The sequence below is a fragment of the Gouania willdenowi genome, chromosome 3 (genome assembly GCF_900634775.1).
Source record: "Gouania willdenowi chromosome 3, fGouWil2.1, whole genome shotgun sequence".
Classification (NCBI taxonomy): domain Eukaryota; kingdom Metazoa; phylum Chordata; class Actinopteri; order Blenniiformes; family Gobiesocidae; genus Gouania; species Gouania willdenowi.
The window spans coordinates 37,260,289-37,274,772 of NC_041046.1; the positions used below are offsets into that span (position 1 = coordinate 37,260,289).

The following is a 14,484-nucleotide window of genomic DNA, read 5'->3' on the forward strand; positions in this document are numbered from 1 at the left end:
TTCCTATTACTTTTAGCATTATTATTTACAAATGTTATTCTCATTCAGTTTTTTATAGGACAGTAGCTGTGTTTCCATTCCAGCTTTTTGCAAAATAATAGTGATATTTTGACATTTTCGACAAAGTATATTTACAATTTGAACGTGTTTCCATTGAAAGTTGTTTTGGGCAGGAGCCTCTTAACTCTCTTGAAATCTAATCCCGCGTGACCTTGTTGTGGGATTACACCAGAGCTTGATTTGTACCAGATCTTGTGTTTTATTTAGTTGAAATCATTGGAAATGTCATTGTACACACAAAATTGAAGGTAAAAACTGAGCGCAAGTGAGAGAGAACAAAGTCAAACCACGGCCACACTATGTCTAAAGTATGATTTTGCGCAAAAATAGTCAGTTTGGAAGGCGGTAGATAATGGCTAAAATAAAAGCAGTTGGATTTAAAGAGCTGTGTTAAGACAGTAAGTGAAGCTAAGCCTGAAGTTCAGAAGTCCAAGGTTGTTTCTGTGAAAATCACAGAGGAGAGCAGCAGCAGCAGCACCAGCAGCAAAGATGCTAATACGGAAGCAACAGACAGGACACAGGAGAGCTATCCAGGGTCATGAGGAGGACTCGAGGACAGGGAGAAGAGAAGGACACAACGATTAAAGTTCTGATGTGGACATTGAGAACAGAGAAGTTTGGACAGAGGCTAATTTCAAAGCTAAGATGAGCTGCTACTCTTGGCTTATGAAAGACAAGGCAGGCCTCGGCTGTGAAATATGGAAAAAAAAGTTGCGAGGATACAAAGTTCTCCAGTGTCTGGTTGAAACGGGTTCGGGCTTGAAGAGACATCGGATTAATTCAGGTGGGACGGGGTCAGTTCGTGTTCTGTCGGGCTCCGTCCGGGTTTTCTTTTTTCGGCTAGATTAAAGCTCTGCTGTACGTCATGTCCTGTGACGTGTAATGGCAGAGAAAGTTTTTCCATTGCTCTTTTGCGATTTATTTTATTATTGAAATGTCTGAAAAACCTCCACATAAAAATATAAAAAAATTTTAGTTGACATTTAATGCAATTGTTATGAACATTCACCCATTGTTTACTGATGATAGACCAAAAAGCAATTATCCATAATGTTTGAAGTTTGCATAGACGCTGCCACTTTGATTTCCGACTTTGTAACTGGAATGGTACAAAGTTGTAATGCCTACAACGTAAAAAAATCGTAACTTGGTGACCAGTAACTTGTACCTACAATAGTAAATTTAAAAAGAGGTACAAAAAAAGCGGTATAAGTCATGTTCATGTTGTTCTTTTAATCTAGCCTCGTATCATGTTGAATTTGTTGCACTGTATTGACCCTGTTAGGTATTAAAACCCTTCCTACTACTTTTACATTGATTCTCTGAAAACAAAATACTGACTAAACTTCTAAACACATTGCCTACAAAATCAAAAAGTCATAGATGTGTGAACACTTACAGCACTCCAGTTTCCGACAATCCAGTAGGCGGTATTTGAGAGTGGTGTAGATGTCTGGACAAATGTTGACACTGATACAGTAGCAGACCAGTCAAAGTGTGGGAGAGTTGCTGATTGTATGAGTGTCGAACTGGGCTGAAAAGTGGATTCTGGGCTTGTAGGAGGAAGGTAGGATGGAGTAAGCTCTAGGGGAACGACTACTTCATTGTAATCTGGGGAAGGTATTTCAAATGCTGGAAGCAGGGATGTAGATTCTGTCCCAGTTGGTTGAGAAAATGCAGGGTTTGCAGGTATCTGTTTAATGCTAAATGGCAGGAAGTTATTTGGAGAAGGCTCAGTAACTCCTTCCTGAATAGTAGGAGGTATGATTTTATTTCCAGTTGGTAATGTGAATCCATCAGATGCTTCTTGGCTCTTTGAGATGATCAAGAATGGAGTGGGAAGAGTAGAGGTTTTCTCAGAGGAAGGGTTTGAGATCACCCTGAGGTTAATGTGAGTATATCCTGAGTCTTCATCATTAGGTGCATTCACAATGGTCGAATCCAAACCCTTAAGTGTGAAGGTATCTGAAGTTACAGTTATTTGTGAGGTTGTTTGAGGTATTTTTGAAGCTTTTCCTTCCAGTGGAATTTCACTTTCAGTTTTAATTACTGTTTCTGTAGAAGCGAATTCTAAAATGCCTTGACCTTCAGCATCCTTTGGGCTTGCATAGATGTATTCATAATGATCATGTTCCTCAGCCTCCTGAGGATTTTCAGTTATGCGTTCTCCGCGGTTGAGAGCAGTCTGAAGTCTGAGAGTGGGAGCAGCTTGCGTTGGAGCTGTTGTGACATCCCTGGGATATTTTTCATTTTCACCCAAATCATCAAACTGATGCTGTTCCCATTTTGGATTCTGTGCACCCTGCCGTTCAGTGGAACCCTGCTGAGGCACTGCACTGGTGTTTTTAGGCTCCATCTGACTGACGTATGGATTGGTTTTGACTGAGTTCTGCTTAGTTGTTGACAGTGGCCGGAGGGTGGTGAAGGCAGGAATAAGATAATCCTCAGAAAGAAGATCATCCAGATTTGTTGGCTTTGACTCTTTCATACCTTCAGCTTTTGTGATTCCTGGACTTTCGGTTTCAGAAATAAAGAGTTTTGGGTTGGAAATTGTGGGATAAACAGAGGGAGGTGAGTTAGCTTGTGTTGTTTCCATGTAGGTGGATTCCTCCATATTGTGGGTCGGCTGGACATCCGGTTGAGCACCTAATACGTGACTGTCATCTGAAATCTTTACATTACTATCAAAGTCATTGGACAGGTCCTCATGAAAGTTAATAAAGTTATAGTCATAGTAAAAATCATCAACTTCAATGTGGTTTTCTTGAGATTTGCCAGCATTTTCAATCGTGTTATGGAAGTGGAAATTCTCCTCCACAATGTTATGTAGGTCATTCTCACCTCCGGGCTGAAATTTGGTGGGGCTGTACTTGGAAGGAGGTTTGACATCAGGTATGGGTTTGATTTCATTTAGCACTTCTTTTCCAGACCAGCCACTCCCAGATTGGTCAAAACCAGCAAAGTTATCTCCAACCTGCGGACAGTCCAGAGTGTAGCAGGAGGCGACAGCTGAGGGCTTCTTTACGGGATCGCAGGCAACTCCTGTGTTCCTTGAGCAGCTCACATTACGGTGACGCACTCCACTTCCACAAGTGGAAGAACACTGCAGGAAAGAAGAGCCATTTATTGCACGCATCAGTAAGGTATTACACACAGCTGTACTAAAGGCAGAACTGAGTCACTTTTTCACCTTAATAATCTCGTAGTCCCTGTGAGGGTAATACAAGTGTTTATGTGGTGATTGGGGGTATTTCATCACCCCCTGCTGTCTTTGGCCAGAAAACAGCACTTGCAACTTTCCCTGCCCCCGACCCGGTGGCAATACGTACTGCTTTACGCAGCACATTACAAATTAATGCTAGATTATGACCAGCCCCGTGGCTGCATACAGTTGTCTACAAATTCACTTTTCTCAAACACATTTAATGGCGGAGCCAGCAAAAATAAGGCAGAGAAGACCTTTGTCCGAGGAACAGAGCAACTCTATGCAGTGACAGCTCAGCAACAATCACACACACTGTCGTCGCGGCACCGCAGGGGTGGAGTTTTTACGACAGTGACATAACCAAAAGGGACCATTAGAGGAAGCGCTAAGCGCACGTTACTTAGTTCTGCTTTAACCAAGCCTGTTCACTGAATAGTAACAAAATTATTACAAACAACAGCACTCAGAGAGTGCAAACCTCCACCCATTCAAATGCCATATAGCCTCTTTGCCAGACATTTACTGTTATCTGGATCAGTTATCCTGATTATGGCACCATGATCATTCACACCTGAAAGGCTTGTTTGTAAGAAATGTTTATCTCCATTAATAATGACAGTATGTCAAAATGTATCGCAATGAGCTATCCAGATCTAGATCCATTCTGGATGAAATTCAGTTCAGTAATTGAGGGTTTGTTCCTCAATTACCCTCTGGCATAACTGAGGCCAATTTCTTGAAGATTGGTCAATTACTGTACGAACCTAAATAAAAAATATTTGAAATCTTAACAATTATGAGAGATAGGGATATATGTAGATTTTTGAAATGGTTCCAGAATCAGTGTATTGATCTGGATTCCCTCCAAAATGTAATGGCAACTTCTATGACCTAATTAAAGGACTATATGTGGTTATAATTCAGCAAAATCCATTGAGTAATTTTGATGTAATCCTGTTAAAAGACAAAAATAAATAAATACTGTAAATAAACACAGGTGAAAATATTGACATTTCTCTTCTACTTTATTCACTTTTTCCTTTAACCAGGGCTGTTCAAGTCTAGTCCTGAAGTGCTGCAGTCCAGCATGTTTCAGGTCTCTCTCTCTCTTCCTGAATCTAACATTGCATCCTATTTCTGAGGCAGCTTTCCAATTACAGAATAATTAGCTAACTTTTGCAATTGAATGTTCTGGAATTGGTACAAATGGAGGATAAATGCAGGTCCACTAGGACACAAAATCCTTGCACTTGCATGGAGCCTTTAACAAGTACCACATTAAAACAGACACTAGTCTATCCCAAACGTAGACAGACAATGGTATTCACTTAGCCTTTTATTCTGAATGCCAATTTTGAGACTCAAATGACCTCACTTTGCATATTTTTGGACTATGAGAAGAAATTAAAGTCACACAAAGAAGAGAACATAAAAACCCTCACAATAAAAAAAATCCATCTCGAGGAGCAAAGGCAGAGTTTACTGCAGGGAAGCAGAGGATCTAACCTCACTACTGACCCTCAACAATGAGTTGCTAAATTATTTTTAAGCTTGCTACCATTGCATTGATGGGGCTTCAACAGAAAATTACAAAAACAAAAAACACCAGACATGGTAACTTTTGTTTTACTTTTTGGTTTCTTTCATGATCAGTGCAAAAGAAAATGGACACCTGAAGAAGTTTAGAAAGAATTCTGGACAAAATCTTTGGTTTGCAAAAGTCTGATTAAAACTATTCATTTGCAGACATTACATAAACACTGTTCTTTTATTGTGTTTGTATCCAGAAAACTATAAACTGTAACAGGGATGGCTAAGGATCAGTGGTAGAGTTGGCCGTCCAATAACCAAAGGGTTGGCGGTTCGCATCCCGCTGTGTCATTGTTGTTGTGTCGTTGAGATATGTAAAGGGTGAAGTCAGAGAGGTTTATCACTTAGACACTTTTAAATCAAATCACTGCTAAAGGATATCATTTCAGGTCAAGTCATATCAGTGTGTGAGGAACTGATGAAACTGATGTGAAACAAATGTTCTCTATTCCCTTCTGCCTGGAAGAATAACATATGCGTATGTTGTGTAAATGCTATTGAAATTACTAAAAGAATAGGAAGTGCTTTTGTCTAGATGTTAGTATAAAGTAAAATAAAACCTCCACTTTCAAGGCTCACCTTTGACCAGTTGCTGGTTGTCCAGTCTGCGGGGCATGGGATGTGCGTGTTACAGGAGGACAGCGACTCAGGTTTGGGGATGTGTTTACAGTCTCTGGGATTCAAAGCTTTCTGCTCCTCGACGCCCACAGCCCGGATGCAGAGAACAGTCCTTTTAGTTCGACCCAAGCTCCCACAGCTCTGAGAGCATTTCTGCCACTCGCCCACCCACCATCTACACACAGAGGCACAATAAATAGAGTTTTTTAATTGAGTCTTATTCAAGCATGCGCAATATATTGAATCCTCAGTTACAGAGTCATGCATTTTTTGCTTTACAAAGTATAAAGCGAATCTTTGTGAATCTCTTACTCTCGCACTCTTAAAGTGAACTAATCATGTGGAGTAGCACCTTTACCACTGAGGGGCAGTTTAGTATGAGATCAAAAAAATGATGAAATAATCTGCTGCGCATGACATAGCAGTGTTTATTCTGATCAAGAGGTTGGGGTTTCGATCCCAGTCTATACCTGTCGAAGTGTCGAAGTGTCCTTGGGCAAGACACTGAACCCTAAGTTGCTACCATTGGTTGACTAGTGTCTTGCATCGCTGCTCAGTCCCATTGAGTGTAAATGGGTGACTGAGCTGATATTGTAAAGTGCTTTCAGACTACTTCAGTGTGGGGATAGAGTGCTATATAAGTCAAGTCCATTTACCATTTCAAATTGTCTGGCCCCGACCATTGCTGCCAGCAGCTATAACTAACTTATAGGAATCAGCGTGAAGATAACACTGCTGCTGCACATTTTAGGTGTACTAAGCAGAACCTACAAATATAGCTTTAAAAGTGTTGTGACAGGATTGATGCAAAAGTAGTGAAGTTTGAATTAAAATGTGAAACCTCCGCATCCAGTGTTAAATCTGCAAGGAACATTTGAAAAATCAAGTTAGTTCATTCTTTAAATGACCCGAAAGCTGGTTATTAGCCACCAAGCATGGAAATAATTGACGCTTTAGTTCAAACTCGTCATGTCTTTTTCCATCTAAGTGCTGTTGTTTAGTAGGGAACAAGAAAAGCAAACTATGCTCCTCAGACTGCTCTGTAAACAGTACAACACGAGCAAATATTACTGTAATGGTCCCATTATGTGAAAGCAGGGAGGGAATATGTTTTAAATCTTAGCACTCTACGACAGCAATTGAAGCACCTAAAAGGCTAGAAGTAGAGGTGCAACATTGAGAAGAAAACAACCCATAATCAAATTGTTTGTCTTTGCATGAGTGACAGCAAAAAATCCATTTCACAGCCCATGGTTGGCAGGTGAAATTGCTTTCCTCCATGAGTCATGTCTATTCAAAAAGCTAATATTAAGCTAATTATTTTAATGTGTTGTTTATTGCATTAAGCGGGCACACAACTGAGGCCAATAAACAGCATATTTCTGACTCGTCCACTTTTTCACGTTCGTCCAGTCGTACAACCGAACGTGCGCTCAAATTTGCACCTGCAAGGTTGATAAATGAGGGTCAATGTGTTTCCTCCTGGATTGTGGATGGGCGAAGGAAAAATACTTCACAATGTTCTTGTTGTTTCTGACAAAACAAGGTCTGGGTTTGGATCAATTTCTCACCTCATTTAAAGAAAGGTGCCAAAAAAACAGCAGAAATGAGTTTTAGAGCGCTGTACGAGATGTGGAAAACTCACACAGCTGGACAAGGATCTTTTTTACAGCTGGTATGAATATCGTCAGGTCGGCTCAGTAGATCACAGAACTGCTCCTCCACTATCCCGGTTGTCTTTTCCAAACAGTGAACAATCTGCCTCTGAACTCCTGGGAAGGAAAAGTGTGACAGGAGAGAAGCTTTTTAAGACACATTGTGTATCACATAAAGAACGCTATGGGGAAGATTTACTCAAGGTCTGCGCATGTTAAAACGTGCACAAACGTCACTACAGGTGCTGATAAATGGTGCAAACAACAGGCAATCAAGGTTGCCTCTGTTAAGCACACAACATACCACACAAATCATTTACCACGCTGCTTTGCTACTGATGAATATTCAAGGTGGGCGGATCAGCTGTGGGGTGCAAAAAATGTTAGAAGGAAATGCTTATACATTAATGCAAATTTTAGTATGTTAAAACAAAAGTTTGTTTCTTGTGCTGTCACAGCATGCCATAATAGCAACAGCACACAATAGCTACAATTATACTAAAGTTATAAATTACTATATTAATGCAAACCTCTACATCTCCATGTAGTGAAATTGAGTCGTGTGCAGTGAATCTGAATTTGAGAAGCAGAAATATATGGAATTTTTGGAATGTACTAACATTAATTTTTTTCAACAGGAAAAAAATACAATTTCAAGTTACTAATTCAGTTTCAAAACAGTAAATTCAATTTAAAGTTGTTACTTTCGAATTCAATAGTTTCTAGTGGCACAAATCTCAGCCCATAGTACTGCTCGATCCACCAACGCACTTTACACAATTCACAAGCACATGATAATTCATGATAAATACACACACACACACACACACACATTTATTTTTCATACATACACAAATTATAATGTGGATTTGTGGATTTGAAAAACAAATGTGGAAATTGTAGATATGTTTGGGAATATATTTGAGACAAATCTCTAGCATAATGATTTTTACTAAAGCACACTTAATCAAACCTTTTTCCTCGAAAACATTAATGAAAGCAAAGTTGACATTTTAAAGCATTTCTGTGGAATAATAAAAATACTATCTGATGTTTACATATAGTTGGACTTTCTTTGATTTAATATTAACCACATGAACATAAAAAGAACGTATAGATAAATCAAGCAGGCTGGATTTAAGCGCTTGTGTTTCTGTTGTACGGATACTTGCCAACCCTCCCGATTTTCCCGGGAGAATCCCGAATTTCATTGTACCTCCCGAAAATCTCCCGGGGCCACCATTCTGCCGATTTTCTCCCTATTTCCGCCCTGACATTGTCCGGGCGGGACATCCTTCACTGAGCGTCGTTTACGGCCGGACAATAATAACGATTACACCGCATAAGAAGAGGAAGAAGAGACATGGCGGCATGTAAGAAGAAGAAATATGCCTGCAAATTCCAAATTGACTGGAAAAAACAATTTAACTTTATTCAGGACAGCTCAAAAGGGAAGGGTTATGCGGCCTGCAATGTGTGTAGGTCAGACTTCTCGATTGAACACGGTGGCCGAACGGACATCACGAGTCATCAACGGTCAGAGAAGCACAAGGCTGCTGCAACCGTTCACAGCCCAGTATTTCGAGCCATCTGGCCAAATGGAGACCTGAGGGAGTTACTTTTGCTGAGACAAAGATGGCTATGCTGTTAGCTACAAGTAACATCCCATTTACGTTTGCGGATGTTTTCAACAAATCCGTGAAGGATATTTTCCCGGATTCAGAGATCGCTCGCCAGTACGCAAATGGCAGAATAAAAGCTACTCAAATAGTGAAAGGTAAGTGTATATAAAACAATATTGTTTTCTAAGAGTTAGTATTTTAAGATTAAATTGTTAAATATATATATATATATTTATTTTGTGTGTGTGTGTGTAAGCAGAACGTACAGTTAGTAGAAAAACAGTTTTTACATTATTATGTACTTTGATAGGTGCCATTGCCCCGGAATTAGACAAGGGAGTGATCGAACTGTGCCAAAACCAACCCTTTGGTTTGATGTGTGATGAAAGCACAAGCCGAAACATGGATAAAGTATGTATTTTGTATTTACACTTCTCTTGTAAAGAGATTTGTGGGTGCTGTCAGTGAAAATTGCTTTCTAAATAAATATTCTTTTTTTTTTAAAGGAGTTTGTGATATTGGCCAGGGTTTGTGATCCGAAAACTCAGGAGAGAAGATTCATGGGAAGATTTCTCCCTGCCAGCCTTATCGCTGACATCCCACTGAACGACATCAAGTTCAAGGATGCCAGCCTACAGTTGCCAGACAGCGAACTCTTCCTTGGAGCAGCTGCACAAAACCTCTTGGAGGACAACATGGATGACCTTTCCTCCTCTGTCCCAATGATGATCAAGTAAACATTATGATTATTGTGTTATCCAAATCAGCTTACCTCCTAAGAGCTAACTGACATCCCATCATACAATGCCTGTATTTTTTTTGATCTGATCATGTGTCACAGGGCAGTTAGAGACTTCTTTGTAGCTGTGACCACAAAGATGATAACTGCATTCCCCCTCGACAACATCATCCTCCAAAACCTGTCCGTGTTGGACCCAGAGTCACGGCATCAATTTTCTCCAAACTCAGGTGCACCGTGCATCCCCATTAATTGATGGTGGTAGTTGTTTAAGAGGATAACAGAAAGCAATTATATCCCCAGCTCACTTATGCTAAATTTGCTCATTTTCATTTGCAGTTATAGAGTTAGGGAAAAGTCTGCCGCAGCTGCGGTTGGACCTGGATAACCTGAGGGAAGAAGTAGTGGAATACCAGGTGCTTGGCAGGAAAGATCTTCCTCAGGAAGCAAGGATCGACAGGTTTTGGGCCATGCTAGGGAGAGATGGAAGATTCCAGACTCTGGTACATTTGATGAAGGCACTTTTGTGCGTGCCCCACAGCAATGCATCATCAGAGAGGGTGTTAAGCATGGTTAGAAAGATAGTGACAGAGAATAGAACAAGGATGGACAATTCAACCCTTAACGCACTCCTTTCCTGCAAATTAAATTTTGAAGGTCCTGCCCATACCTACGCTCCTTCAAGAGCCGTGTTACTGGCTGCAAATGTGTTTTTCAAATAAAAGAACACTGTGAAATTGAATTATTTCATTTTCTCTTTCAAAAGCAAACTTGCCATGTTTTTGTCACTTTTGGACCATTTTTGGCCACCTGTTACCATGTTTGCCTCCACTCGCTCGTTAAAAAAAACATAGCGGGCCGATATAGCCCACTTCAGGTTGACAACCCACCGGGACGATGCCCGGTATGCTAGATGGCCAGTCTACCCCTGGACATGACTAAAATTCAAAGAACTTCAAATTCTATTTTCCATTATTCCTAAATATGAACTCCTGTAAAATGCATAGCAGACAAAAGTGAAGAAAAATGACAATAAAAGGACAAAAATGTGAATGTAAGTCTAAAAGCTCTAGAATAATGACCATTCTGAGCATTAATACAGGGAAGAACAAAAGAGAGTTTTTTCTGTCTTGTTGGTCAGTTTTGTGGGTTTTTTTGTTTTGTAATTTTGTAGCTTTTTAGTCATTTTGTGTATTTTTGTTGCCAATTTGGACCGCACAAAATTAGATCCGTGGCTGCATGTGGGCCCCGAGCTGTTAATTATTAATTATGTTAACTGGCAGCTAAATCTTATTGTATAATTATTATTATTATTATTATTATTATTATTATTATTATTATTATTATTATTGTTGTGTGTTACCTATTTATGGGGAATTGTGGATATATTATCTTTTTAAAACCTAACTGAGATTGAAAACGTTTTAAAGAAAATCATTTTTAATGTTAAATGTCATTTTAAACTAATGTATAATATGCCTAGTCATTATTCAAACAAGGATAAAAAAATCTGTTCAATAGCTGTACGTACAGTATGTGCACTGTTGTACCACGTGTATGGGTCTACCCAGTTGTTGTTGTTGTTGTTGTCGTTGTTTTTTTGCCAAACTTTGTTGCTTTGCCATGATTCCACTGTGACCCTCCAAAAAACTGTTGCAAACTTCTCTGTCTGTTGAACACATTCATACAAAATCACTTTTCTTTTCTATTTCTATTGTAGAAAATCTAATTTCAAGGTTTTGCTGTTGTTCAATCAACATTTGGAGGGAGAGTGTTACAAAGAGTCTCCCAGAAAGCTTCTTCTCTACCAACCTTTTCCTTTATACACACATGGTCAAGGTAGGATGATTCTGTGTTGCTGAAATGGTATATTGATTTAAAGGATAACAAAGACATATATTTGTGGACTGTAGCAAACTAAGAGTGCCCAGAGGTGACAAAGTTCCGCTGGAGACTTTAATCCAAATCCACATTTCATTTCTTTTTTCTTTTACCTTTTCCACAAGTGGCGCTGCATTCAGTCCATGAGCCGTACTTCCAGAAGTAGACAGGGACGTTGTCTTCTGAGATGTTTTGATTTATTGTGTATTCGTACTGCACTCCTGGGTTTGTCTCCTGAAATAGAAGCTGAAACACCACATAACAAATAAGCAGAGAGGAATGTAAAAAGACTAAACATCCATAAAAAAATAAAATAAAATAAAAAGTATTTTTTCTATTTGACACACACCAGCAGACCCTGAACAGGAACAACCAGGTCTGAAAATGAACCCTTGCAGCATTCTTTTAAAAAACTGACATTTAGATCCCATAGGGAATAGAAAATAAGTGGTAAAATACATAATGTATGACTATTTTCTTTACTTTCAACACTTCAAATCTTTTCATCAACTTCAAATCTTGCCATACAGATGACGTTTTATGCTTTGGTATGTTTTTAGCCCTTTTTTTTGTTATAGGAACACCTGTTTTTCTAGATGAGAAAACATAAAACCTGCAATATTTAATAAATCAAAAAAAAAATATTTGCAAAGTGGAATATTTGAGATGAGTTTATTGCAGACTTGAACAGATCAATGATTATTTAACCACATTCAATTTGAAGCAATGAAAATGTATCAGAAACACAGTAAACAGTAGCTCACATAAATCACAAAACCTCAACTTCACCTGAACACAAAATATTGACAAGAGAACAACAAATTCAACGATTCAAAATTATTAATTGATCATTTAATACGTCTCTTCTACCATATGTAATGCAGTGCTGTAGGCTGAGTTCTTAATGTAAATATGAATATTTTTAATTCTGCGCCAAGTTACAAGTTAGACTTACTATCTTCTATTTACAGAATTATCGCTCTGGAAATTTCTTTCATATTCAAGTAAAATTGGTACTGTGACTGATATATCCTTTACCACATCTAAGGTGAAATTGAATTGATTTTGAGAAATCTGAATTATCAATCTTGGAAATTAAAACTGATAGAAAAGCAGCTATTGTCGCACTATGGGTTACAGTCTGAATACGACATTAGTCTATTATGTTGAGTAGACTGAGAAATGAAGAGGCCACCAGTGGGAATTGAACCTGTGACGTACGCACTGACCCCACCATTGCTGCACTAAGATGCATAATGCACATCCATAGTGAATAAATACTGGATACTATAAATAATGAAAGGTCTCTCTTAGAAATGAGACCTCATTGTCTCAATATGACCGCCTGTATAAATAAAGGTTATAATAAATTATATCAAGCACACAAAACATCTGCTGGGAAAATTCAAGCCCTTTGCTAGATGGAGGCTAGAATGGTGAAGCCTCCTTAGATAAATCATTATTAGTGAGAATGAGGAGGCCATTCATTTTATAACCAATTTCAACAAGTTTGGTGTCAAACTAATCAGATATTTTCTGTCCTTTATGCTGTGTATTAGTTTTTTTTCTCCTAATTTTTCAGCTATTTAACTTTTTAACTTTTCATTTTTTTCATTCATTTTCCTATCCACACGTTCAACATTTTAAACCTTTCAACCATTTAAACTTTAACATGTTCAGCTGTCGGTTCCCTTTCAGCGAAGACCTTCAACCCATTTCAACTTTTATCAACACATTTCAACTTTTTCAATTTTTTCCAACCCGTTTCAACCTTTTTCAGCCTTATTACCCTAAAGATATAGAGGAGGATTTTCCCGAAGTTTAGAAAAGAAACATCCTATCCACTTTTTGAAAAAATGCACATGTGTAACACTCTACTTGCGCCCAATGGGGAATACCTATTAAACGTGTGCGAGAGAGCGTGCACGAGCCCAGTTTTCCTCATGCACAGCTCTGTTTGCAAGTTGGTGTTGGCATCGCTCATACAAGCTTACTTTCCTAAAGAAGATTTGCACCCAGTGAGAACGGCGAGCTTCAATGAATGGCTGAAACCGAAGCTCACGAGGCACATAAATACTTGAAAGTGCACAAGCGCAGCAAGCAAAAACTAGCTAGGGACGAGCGCGTACGATGGCTTTACGTCAGAATGATTGACAATTACGAGGACCAATAGATGATCCACCTGGAATTTGAAGCTAAAATAACATCCTCCACAATACCTTCATGTTCAGCTATTGTTAGGTTTATGCTTATCTAATGCTAGGTTAATGGTATTGCTAGGCTAATGCCAATACTAGGCAAATGCTAATGCTAGGTTAGTGCTAATGCTAGGTTAATACTACTGCTAGGCAAATGCTACTGTAGGCTAATGCTAATGGTAGGCTAATGCTTTTGCTAGGCTTATTCTATCACTAGATTTATGCTAATGCTTTTGCTAGGCTTATGCTAACACTAGATTTATGGTAATGCTATTGCTAGGCTTATGCTAACGCTAAGATTATGCTAATGCTAATGTTAACACTGAGCTAATGCTAACACTAGGCTAACGCTAATGCGCATGTTAGCCAATGCTAGGCTAATGCTAAGCTAATGCAATGCGACACGGCCCAGCACCTGCATCCTCACTCGCATTTTCTTCAGGAAATGCAAATATTCTAGTTTTCGTTATTTTCACAGGTCATCATACCTGAATCCACAGTGGCTCCAGGGTTGGACCGGGAGATGTCAGGTTTTCCAGGTGTCCAGTTCTCTCATAGGTAAACACGGTACCAGCTGCCTTGTACTCTCCATTCCACTGGATGGTCCAGCCACCATTTAAATAATACTTATTAGGATTATCACTTCGCAGAGCCAAGAAATTTCCAGCTGCGGCCACCTCATAGATTCGAATATCCCAGGCTCTTTCTGGGATCAGTCCAATGTCGACGTAGCCTTGAGGACAAGACATTTCACATGAGAAAGACGTTTTCTGATAAAATAATGAGCAAGTTCTCTGATAGGCAAACTTTGTTTCCAAGCTTTTTCTCTAAAAGCTTTTCTAATGTGTTTTTTTTCCCGGAGAAAGGAATAGAAATTTTATGGCGTTTTGAGCCACAAAGCTTTTAAAGATAAAGC

At 39.0% G+C, this 14,484-nt stretch overlaps 1 protein-coding gene across 1 annotated transcript in view; it reads right to left on the bottom strand.

Moving 5' to 3' along the window:
* The window catches only part of adamts7 (a disintegrin-like and metallopeptidase (reprolysin type) with thrombospondin type 1 motif, 7), a 106,261-nt gene that overhangs the window by 25,421 nt on the left and 66,356 nt on the right, over positions 1 to 14,484 (bottom strand). Inside the window, exons 15-19 of the mRNA XM_028475183.1 lie at positions 14,057 to 14,301; positions 11,484 to 11,616; positions 7,119 to 7,245; positions 5,435 to 5,648; positions 1,460 to 3,163 (exon numbers count right to left, since the gene is read on the bottom strand). Coding sequence (XP_028330984.1) covers positions 1,460 to 3,163; positions 5,435 to 5,648; positions 7,119 to 7,245; positions 11,484 to 11,616; positions 14,057 to 14,301 — 2,423 coding nt within the window. The remainder of the gene's footprint in view (positions 1 to 1,459; positions 3,164 to 5,434; positions 5,649 to 7,118; positions 7,246 to 11,483; positions 11,617 to 14,056; positions 14,302 to 14,484) is intronic.